Raw genomic sequence first — 11354 nt, 5'->3', positions numbered from 1 at the left:
TTCAAAGTCTATTGAAGTTTGGGAGAAAATCACGCTAATTTAAGGTGAAAACCACACCAATTGTGAGATCTTATTTCAGTCTAAATAACTGAGACACATCCAGTGACGGATGTTTCCATCACGTTACATTCTAAGTCAAATTGGTTTTTAAGAATATTTTCCCGTTAAATTTTTTTTTGAAAAAATGTTGAAGTTTTTGAGAATTTATAAAGGCATACAACGCAATATTTTTTGTAACTAATTTACAACAAAATTTTAAGATTTAAAAAAGAGAAGTTTTCATTAATCTTTTAATTTCGCTAAGACCATAATTTTTCTACTTTCATAAAAATCGCCAACAGATTTCATAGCAAAACAGAAAAGTTCTTTAATCTCTGTTTACACATGTAGGTTTCTCACAAAAACAACCCGGTGATACTTCTTCACGAACATTTCTAATATTTTCATTTGCTCCGCATTTTATAACATAAGTAGGACACTGTGGAGAGCAACTCCATGATCCATCACTATTGCAAATGCAACTACGGCATTGGTGGGTAAATGTCCCAGAAGGATAAGTAACTTCATCTAATCGGCACCCTAAAATTAAAGTCAAGAATTTGATGCATGATAATAAAAAAGGAGTTAAAGAAATTTTGATTGAATAACCAAGACAATTATTTTACCTTTACTTGTATTTTGATCAGTGATGCACGCAAGTTTGTTACAAAAACAACCTTTTAAAACTTCTTCACGAATGTATGTCATTTTTTTTCCTGATGAACATACGATAGAGCCACTTGGACACTGAGGATCGCACTTCCACGATCCGTCACTGTTGCAATAACACTTGCGGCATTTGTTAATAAATGGACCAGGAGAATACAGTTCTCTGTTAACATCACAAACTAAATTTGAGCATACAAACTAAATAACATTTTTGCTTTAAAAAATTTCGTTTACTATTTAGTTCCTTTTTCGAAAACTGATTATTTATCGGAATGCGAATATTTTACAAGTGTAAGCTAGATAATAGTATTAAAACTCCTGATAGATTACTACCTGTAATAGTATTAAAACTCCTGATAGATTACTACTGATAAGAGATAGCAGAGAATGATTTTACACGCTAATGCTGTTATACTCAGACATTTAAGGGCTTGGTATTTTTTTTTTAAGCAAACTTAGTAACAAACACCTTGTTACTAAATTTTTTTTCTGGTTAAGCACAAGGGTGATTCTAAAAATGCAAACTTTAAAAAGACCGCACTTTATCCTTTTTAATGCACACTATCCACTTGATCTATGCAATAGCATGACATTGGGTTTAAAATATTTGTTTATAAAAATTATTTTGGCTCATAGCGGCTCCTTCTAAGAAAAAAATTTATCTCCAAAAGTAGATCAGCCTTGGTCTCAAAATAAAACGGAACAAGATGCAAATTATGTACGTAACAAAAAAAAAAAGGGTTAATGTAATAAATATACAAAAATAAAATTACCTGCAGCTTGATTATTGTCGGCAGTACAAACTAACTTGTCACAAAAACACCCACGCAAAACCTCTCTGCGAACACTTGTTACTTTTTGTCCAGATGGACAAGATATATGTTCAGCTGGGCATTGAGGATTGCAGTTCCACGATCCATCACTGTTGCAATAGCACTTGCGACATTTGTTAATAAATGCACCGGGGGAGTATTTTTCTCCACGAACATCACAAACTAAACAAGATTTTATAGGCTAGGAAAGTTTAAAAGTATTGCTATGGCTTCGACCGTTCCAACAAATTCGGTTGAAGGTTTACATTGAAAAAAATAAAGCTCACAATAGGTTAGTAACTTCACTTTTACAATCTCACACTCAAACTTAGAGTAAGGTACAGTGAAACTGAGGAGTCAATCCTTTTTAATAAAGTGTAGCACCCTTTTTTAACAAAGTGAACCACCCGTTTTAAGAATGTGAAGAACCCGTTTTAAAAAAATCAATAGAAAAAAGAAATTAATTTCCACCATGGTACATGGCCTATTTGAATACACGACCGCATGTTACACTTTAGAGGGCGTTTAGAGATGTCAATCTTATTTGTAATTCTCTTGTTTGTTATTTTATTTGAACTCTCACACTTTGTTATTTGACTACTGCTCAAGTTTTTTATTTACAAATATTATGTAGCTATAATAAGCCCACCCAACAACAAGTTGTCTTAAAGACAAATTGAAGATGTCTTGAAATTAAACTTAAAGATGTGTTAAACTGGTCTCAAATGAAGCACAGTAAGTCGTCTTATTTAAAACGTCTTAAAGTTGCCTTATTTAAGACATCTTAAAGTTGTCTTAAACTGGTCTGAAATGAAACACTGTAAGTCGTCTAAACTAAAACGTCTTAAAGTTGTCTTATTTAACACGGCTTTAAAGACGGCTTAAAAAGATGTGTGTTCGCGTGCGTGCATGCGTGCGTGCGTGCGTGCGTGTGTGTGTGTGTGTATATTTTTAAAGTCTCCTGCCAATACAACATAAATATATCTATTTATATTGTATTAGAAGGAGACTGGAAGGTGGTAACAGAAAATAAAAAGGTGTGAAAGTATGAACTATCCAAATGCAATAACTGAAAAAAAGAGACATGATTTACAATAGAAATATACTTCACAGCATCCACAAAACAGAGAACATGGTTATAAAATTTTATTAAGATTTTCGGGATGCTGGTGCGTTTAACACACCCTGAATAAATTTATGGACTTTCTTCTCCGATTCCTTTGGATATGTCTCTCAGACAGCCAAACACATCACAAACTAACATCATCCCGAACATCACAAACTAAACAAGATTTTATAGGCTAGGAAAGTTCAAAAGTATCTTAGTAACTTCACTTCTACAGTCCCACACTCAAACTTAGTGTAAGGTGCTATGAAACTGAGGAGCCAAACCGTTTTAATAAAGTGTAGTACTGTGAGGGCGGCGGATTTTATTAATTCTTTTCTTTTTATTCGTTTTTATATTATGTTCAGAGTATATTTGAGTGATGTAAAAGTGTGGGACAGCGATAATTAAAGCAGCGATGTGAGTGTGAGGGCCGCGGATTTTATTAATTAATTTTATTTTATTATTTTTTTTTTTTAATGTTAAGGATGATGATTATTATATGTGACTGTAGTGGTTCTATGTAAGTGTAATGGTAGCGCAAATATAGAGAGTGATAGGATGTGAGGTAGGACTGTCAGTGTGTAACGCAGATGTGGTAAAAGCGCGATAGGAGCATCAGACTTTTTAAATAAAAATTGTTTACTCAAATAAAGCAACAATAAAAATATTTATAATGATAATATTGCCTTACTTAAAATGAAAGCAAAAGTAAAAATACTTACGACTGATTTTTCTTCTCTTACTTATTTTTCTTAATCAATATTCTCAATTATTTCTCATCAATATGTATATTCTCTTAATATCAACTCATACAAATAACAATACATTAATACTTATAACAACGAAAATTGAAAGTTACTCAAATACATTTCCTTACCAAATCCTTCTCATAAGTTCCTCTTTAAATTGTTCATAAATTCTTTTCATTAAATTCTCTTTAAATCTTCAAAAATCCTTTTCTCATAAAATCCTCTTTTAAAATCTCTTAAAACTTTTTCTTTCTCTTAAAATTCTTTTTTTATAATCTTTCATAACTCTTTCTTAATACTTCTTCAAAAACTCTCTTTAAAACATTTCATCAAAATTTTCCGAAAACATCTCTCTAAAGAGAGGTCTCAAGAAAATCTACTAAAAAAATCTCCCCCAAAAGAAAACATAAAAATCTAAAAGATTTTCTCAACCGTTCCTTTTTCTATCTGTCCGCAGGTGTTATTTTGAATTCTCGTCCTGACAATAGATTTCTTTTTCTTCAAGTTCGTTCAGTACTTTAGTTTCAACTTCTGAGTCATGGTATTCTTTAAAATAAGTTTTACTAGTTTTCTTTTTATTAGTCTTTATATCAGAGTGGCTACAGAACTTTCTAGAACTTTACTAATTAAAATCATACCATTGTGTTTCAAGTCGTGTTTGCGAAACAGTTTTAATCATTTATGGTGTGACTTATTCATTTTTCATGTTATTAGACATGTGTGTCCACCTGGTGTTTTTTGGTTGACTTACTCTTTTCCTCGTTCAAATGTAGCGTGTTTGAGTCGTGTAAAACTTAAAGATAATGTTTACAATTTTCTTCATCTTCCCTCCTCACAGTACCCATTTTAATAAAGTGAAGCACCCATTTTAATAAAATGAATAGAAAAGAGAAGTTAATTTACACCAACTTTATTGCTGTTTTTAACCGTGTTATTACTTACAATAAAAGTAACTTTTAAATCACGACATTAGAAAGAAACAACAACATTTGAATCAAAATTGACGTAATCCCAGCTTTTTGTTTCATAGAATCGTACATGACCTATTTGAATGCACGACCGCATGTTACACTTTAGAGGGCGTTTAGAGATGTCAATCTTATTTGTAATTCTCTTGTTTGTTATTTTATTTGAACTCTCATACTTTGTTATTTGACTATTGCTCAAGTTTTTTATTTACAAATATTATGTAACTATGATAAAGCTACATAATAGAAAGCTATGTAATAGAAAAAAATCAGACATGAGTTTTTTCTGAGAAAAAAATTATCTCCAAAAGTAGATCAACCTGGATCTCAAAATAAAACGGAACAAGATGCAAATTATGTACGTAACAAAAAAAAAAAGGGTTAATGTAATAAATATACAAAAATAAAATTACCTGCAGCTTGATTATTGTCGGCAGTACAAACTAACTTGTCACAAAAACACCCACGCAAAACCTCTCTGCGAACACTTGTTACTTTTTGTCCAGATGGACAAGATATATGTTCAGCTGGGCATTGAGGATTGCAGTTCCACGATCCATCACTGTTGCAATAGCACTTGCGACATTTGTTAATAAATGCACCGGGGGAGTATTTTTCTCCACGAACATCACAAACTAAACAAGATTTTATAGGCTAGGAAAGTTTAAAAGTATTGCTATGGCTTCGACCGTTCCAAAAAATTCGGTTGAAGGTTTACATTGAAAAAAATAAAGCTCACAACAGGTTAGTAACTTCATAGAGAAGAAAAATTAATATCGACCAACTTTACAGTTGCTTTTAATCGTGGTTTTACTTACGATAAAAATAACTTTTAGGTTACATGAGATCAGAAAGAAACAATAGCATTTGAATTAAAATTGACATTAACCCAACTTTTTGTTTTATAGAATGATACATGGCTAATTTGAATGCACGACCGCAAGTTATATTTTAGAGAGAGTTTAAAGATGTCAATAATACTTGTAATTATCTTAAGCAATAGTCAAATAACAAAGTATGAAAGTTTCACACTTTGTTGTTTGACTATTGCTTAAGTCGTTTATTTGCAAATATTATGTAACTATAACAAAGCTTTATAGAAAATCTTTCAGCTTGAATTTAAAAGTATAGCAATCTCCCTCTTAGAAGGCACTCTATGGAAATTTGAAAAAATTCTAACAATTTAAATAAACTAAAATAAAACCGATTTTTTTTTACTATAAAAGTTCTAACAAACAAAGTCAACAAAGATGATATAATTAGAAATAGGATGTATAAATTATTATAATTGAACTTTTGATAAACACAAATCCAAATTTCAGACCGCATCTTTTTAGATTTTAACTTACAGAAAAACAAAATAAATGTTTTTATGTTCATACTTTACTCACCATATACTTTTTATTATTATTAAGTTACTTATTGACTTAAGTTATTTGGTGCTGACGTGAGTTTAACATATGCAGAAGACTGTGCAGCTGAATATGTTTACGCACATTTACATTTGTCTATTTTATATCTTATCTTACATTTTTATTATAGCGTCAATACTGTTACCTTTTAGAGAAAAAAAGTACGACGTCTTAGAAATAGCAGATCTATCATTAAACCATCGCTTTTAACAATCAACTAAATTTTACTTTAATCTGTTTTTTAGTTCGATTAATTAGAAAGAGAAAAAATATTACTTTTTGCACCTTGGTAATTATGAAAATGATTTTACCAATTGCGTCGAAAAAAATGACAATTTTAAAATATTTTTTTATTTTCAAAATCATCCACCAAATGAAAATTTTTCAAAAATCAATTTCAATCCTGGGCCAGAGCTTTGCGCGCACAGCCAAAACATTTGCCTCTTGCGTTTTAGCCCTTTGCCTGGTGATGACAGCCTTGAAGGCGCTAATGTTAGGATTAAAGATTCTGGCCTCCAATCTACGCTCTCACTGAGAAATCGAGGAGGTTTAAATTACGCAAAAAGAATTGCTGTATGTGCATGTGCCAAATATTTATGGTCTCAGGCAGCTTGGTTTGCACAGCCTTTGACGTGTGACAGGGAGCCCATTCTCAAGCCTGTCTTAAAAGTAGGTATTAATTTTTCTCCTGAAGAGAAATTGAGTCCAAAAACCATAACCAGTGCAGGATGCTTAGACCTTTAGACTGATCTGATGGTATCAGAGACTTCCTTGGTCAATAGATCAATAGATCTTGGTGATGAAACTATCTACTCGACTGTTGCCGGCAGTGAAACGTTTTTTATCTAAAAATAACAAAGTTGGTGCTTTTCACTTCAAAATATGAATTAGATTTTTGAAACGTTCCAATCTGGAGGGCCTTTAGACGGTCAGTGAGAAGAAACATTTTGGTTCTGACTAATGATCTGATAACAATTTTATTTTTGACAACCCTTCTTGACTTTGACATTTCTTTAGACACATTGAGTCCTTTTGTCAATCTTCTCATTGACCTGATGGGTTTCTGTCAATCCAGCTTTGTATGGCACTGACTAGCTTGGTTTTGAAGACTGAAGTCTTCTTTTCTGATCCTAGCTTATGATCCTAGCTTATGATCCTAGCTTATGATTAACCTGCCTGTTTTTTTAAATTGTTTTTAACTTAATATAAACGTCATTATTTAAGGAAATGAGATTTCCGCGTTGGGCAAAAAAATTCTAAACTCATCTCTTCGCGTTTGGCATTTATCATAAGAAATAGGACAATATCAAGCAATAAAGTTATTTTTCGCTAATTTCTAAAAAGGTTTTAATTGCAAACAAAGAAAAAAAATCTGGAACAACTATTTTTTTCCGATACGTGTTTTAAGATAATCAAATTAACTTAAAAATAATTGAATTCAGGAGAAAATAAGAAAAGTGTTTCTAGCTTATTGTGACTTACTGCGATTTTTTGGAAGGTAAAAGAAAAAAAGGAATATTAACTTTGATCTTGGAAGCGCTGCCATTTTTGATGATATAAGTTTATGTTAAATAAACGTTTGATGTAAGAGCGATATTAAGAAGTGCTTCACTAATTGATAATTCCAAGAAAAATATCAGTATTCTTTTAATTACATGTTAAAAGTTTTAACTCTAGAAACATTTAAGCTCTTATAAATCGGTATGCAAATTATTGTCGAATGAACAGAGAATCCTAATTGGTTTAAGAGAGGTTGAAGTATCTGAGAGCATAAAAGCAGTGAGAATCTTACTAAAGTAATTTGTGAACATCTGGGAAGAATAAATTAGACTAGAAAATTGTAATATCTCAATTTAGTTGGAAAGATATCTCAATTTATTTGGCAAAATATGAAGGTTTTGAAAAATATAAGTTTGGTTTTAATTGACTACAGTTAATGGATGCAGATTAAAATTTGTCATTTGCAAATGAGAATAATGAACTCATATTTCGATAATGAGTTCCTTAATTCACCAGCTGAGCACTTGACACAATGCTAAATTTGATTAAAGAGGTTACATGAGTCATGTGCACCAAACCAGGGCTAGATTTAGGCATAAGCCAACTAAGCTGTAAACTAGGCCACCACCTTAGCTAAGAACCGTGGCAGGGGTAATATCTGACACTGAATAACCATTTAGCGTCAGAGAAACTCAAGATTTTGAAAGGGAATTAGATGATAAGCAAAAGATTAGAAAAACTAATGTTAATAAATTTATATAGAGCGAACCTTCACACATATTTTTAAAAATTTCACGTCTGTCTTTCTGGTGTTAAAATTAATCACGAACGAATTTTTTGATTGTTATTCGAATATTTTTAATGTTAATGGTAACTAACTATTTTAGAGAGCGTTTTCTGAGCTAAAAAGAATAAAAAGCAACCATTTTGATTTTAATTTTGGTTAAAGCCCTCAAATATTTTAACCCGACCCTGCATTAAACCACCATTTCCTGCAAACTTAACTATGATACAAGCCAATACACAAAAACAGAAAATGTGCTAAAAATTGGCAAAACAGAGAAGAGTTGTTTCAGGAGCTATTTTAATAATCTCAGTTTTGATTGCACTTTTTTAAATCATTTGTCTGATGTGCTACGCGTCAAAACTAAGGTGTTTCATTTAAAAGGCTACATAAAGATAGCGTCAAATTTGTTATGACATTTATCATATTAACAGTAACAGGTAAAAATGAAGAAAGTGTAATTCGGTGGAAAACATCTTGAGTTCCATATTACCCCAGACGGCATAATAGACTAGGCTTGCGTTATACTTAATCTAAATACTATTCTTTAATTATCTTTTTAGTGTTTCAGAAAAAAAATTATTGTAAAACATGTTGTTGCAAAGTATAATTTCTTTTTCCTCGTCCTCATCTTAAAAAACAAAATAGGCTTGATTGATCTATTAGTTTTTATGACAGTTCAATATTTCCACTATAAATCAGTTCATCCAAATTTTTTTACATAAAAATACTGACCTTGAGAACCACTGACTTTCAAACTCGATATCAATATAAGTGTTAGAATAAACATCCTATAACAAAAAATATAGTACAGAAAAAATATTTTATTTTTACAAATGATTATCAAATTTATTGCAAATTTATTACAAAAACACACACACACACATTTTCATTTATATAAAACAAATAATAAACATTTAAGATCATGAAGATTTACCTACTTTTTTTAAAGATGAAAAACAGATTTTAAACAATCTCAAATCTTTCGTTTATTTCTACGGAATTGTTGTTCTGAAAGTTAAATACTAAAATGACAAGTCTGCAAACATGCCTTCAGTATTCACAGTTGAGATGATTTTGTGTTTATTTATCGGTTAGAATTGCCCACAATGATGACATTTTAAAATATTTTATCGTCATTAAAAAATGATTAAATGGAGTAATTTTTATACATTCGTAAAAAGTAAAAAGCTTCAGTGTTTTGTTGTTTTTGCATTGAACAAAAACAATCCGTTGGTGAAACAATGGACACCCTTTGGAATAAAAACTTGCTCTCGTGAATGCACGTTTACGCCCCATTTTATATCCGATATTTCATCAAGCAAATAGAAGATTTATATTCACACACTGTTAATTTGGAATATTTTTATCCTATAAGCAAGCTGGTTTGCTTCTCATGTAAATACAAGATATCTTTGTGCATAAAAATATGACTTTTTCTTGAATATTGGCAAGAATCCCAATGTTCAATAAAAAGCCATGCAAATGTAAAAATATTGTCCTTTTGAACGAATTTTTAACCTAAAAGTATAAATTTTAAAATATATAGTTTCCACTTTAAGAGATAACCTGAAAACCTAATATATTTTGGATTTTTATTCTTAGGTGGGTATTTTTTCTCATGTAAACCTGTACTTTCTGACAGGATGATATGAAGTTCTAACTTGCTTTAGCGTTATTCCACACAAAATCAATATTTCAAGATGCACAGCCACTTCAAAATTTTTAAGTTTTTTACAAAAACCTAATTGAATTCAAAAAAATGTGAACCGAATTTTAGCTTTCCATAACACAGTGGGCTAGAATGCACTTTTACTGGACAAAATTCGTAACTAATTTATATCCAGAATTTCAGCTGTTTGTTCATATGCTGCAAAAACACGCCTTGAGGTTTTGCCATCATTGCTTGTTCCAGAACCACCACTTTTAGGGAAATCAACAACAAGTCCCATTTTGTTCATAAAATCAGTCTGAATCTTTCGTTTAGCTACAGATGCCTTTTCTTTGTGTTCTTTAGATCTTGCTTGCCACTTTCTTGTTTCTTTTTTATATGCAATGTGCAATACCATCTCAGAAAATCGAAGCTTCAATAATTGTTTTATCAAAGACATGTTTAACTGCAGTTTTTAAATTTTCCTCGTTTATAAATCTTTCACATTTTTTTTTATAATTGCGTACCATTTTTAAACTTTGTATAATTTTATTTGATAAGTTTGTTATGATCAATTATATATTATATATACTAGATGTCTAACTTGCGGGATTTTATTGGACAAAAAGTGAAGCCGCTTTTTTTGTTTACAAATTGAATCCGCCATTTGTAATAAGGACAAAAACTATATCCGTCATTTGTAATAATACTTATTTAACGCCTATAGGCGTTAAATAAGTATCCCTTTTTAACGGGATACTTATTTAACGCCTATAGGCGTTAAATAAGTGTCCGTAAATTAACGCATGCGCAGATACAACATTTTGTCTACTTTTTTAACGGTGCACAGTGGAGTATTTCACTTGAAAAGTTGAACAAAATTATTTTATGTTTATTATCTATGTAATATGTAGTAAAAAGAAGTTAGGGTCATTATATTGTATTAAAAACGATTGGTCACACATGAAATGTAAAAAATTTATATATTAAAACAAAAAATACATATTTTTATACATCTTACATACTTTACAAATATCTACAACTTTACAACTATTTAACATAATGACAAATAACTAAATTTATAATACTAAAAAGGATAATCACACTTGAAAGATGCATCTAAACCTATACTGGGTTTCTCAATGACTGAACTTAATCCTTAGGTTATACCTGTTGTTAATTATTATTTTTCGTTAAAGGATTAAATCCTATGGCTAATCCGCTACAAGGGGCTAATGATTTGACAACCAAACGTTTGAAATTAACAATCTAAATTTATTATTATAGCCCTGCATTTAATCCAAAATAAAATAAAATATTTTTGTACATGTCAATGCAATCATTTTCAATCAGAATCAATATCTGATATGTCGTCAATCGTCATCGCTTGTGAGTCTTCTAATGTTTCCGGCATCAAGAGTCCAATTGTCTCACTGGAGAACGGTTTTCTTTTTGTCTGGGGCCTTTTTCTCATACTGCTTAGCAAAGGATCCGAAGTTAGCAGAAGTCTGTTTAAAATATCTCTATTACAGTTTTCTCGCGAAGACTTCCTCGCATAATTCTGTCGATAAAGATGGAAATGTTTGTTTCTGGCTTCGGCTGCTTCTTCTGATAGCTGGCCAATAGGCAGTATAGCCTGTTCAATTATTGTGGTTCCATGTC

The 11354-nt window shown here is 30.9% G+C and overlaps 1 protein-coding gene across 3 annotated transcripts; it reads right to left on the bottom strand.

Annotated features, from left to right (window-relative positions):
* Window positions 1-276: 276 nt before the first annotated feature.
* Window positions 277-9112, bottom strand: LOC145182209 (uncharacterized). 3 transcript variants are annotated; one of them, XR_016456410.1, is made up of 6 exons: window positions 8983-9112; window positions 8777-8832; window positions 4759-4980; window positions 1077-1703; window positions 666-1041; window positions 277-579 (listed from the first exon to the last, which is right to left on the bottom strand). XR_016456410.1 is itself a non-coding variant. In XM_090100571.1 (6 exons), exons 2-6 carry the CDS (start codon window positions 8829-8831, stop codon window positions 368-370), a joined length of 933 nt encoding a protein of 310 aa, XP_089956697.1. In that variant the 5' UTR covers window position 8832; window positions 8983-9112; the 3' UTR covers window positions 277-367. The 3 variants fall into 3 exon arrangements, 2 of the variants coding, with proteins under 2 accessions (XP_089956697.1, XP_089956698.1); XM_090100571.1 differs by having other exon boundaries at window positions 666-887; window positions 1482-1703; XM_090100572.1 differs by having other exon boundaries at window positions 666-887; window positions 1482-1703; window positions 8979-9062.
* Window positions 9113-11354: the final 2242 nt, after the last annotated feature.

The sequence above is a fragment of the Hydra viridissima genome, unplaced genomic scaffold (genome assembly GCF_058129835.1).
Source record: "Hydra viridissima isolate aposymbiotic clone 2 unplaced genomic scaffold, HvirCarnegie_v1 scaffold_10, whole genome shotgun sequence".
Lineage (NCBI taxonomy): Eukaryota > Metazoa > Cnidaria > Hydrozoa > Anthoathecata > Hydridae > Hydra > Hydra viridissima.
This window is presented reverse-complemented; position numbering and strand designations above follow the sequence as displayed.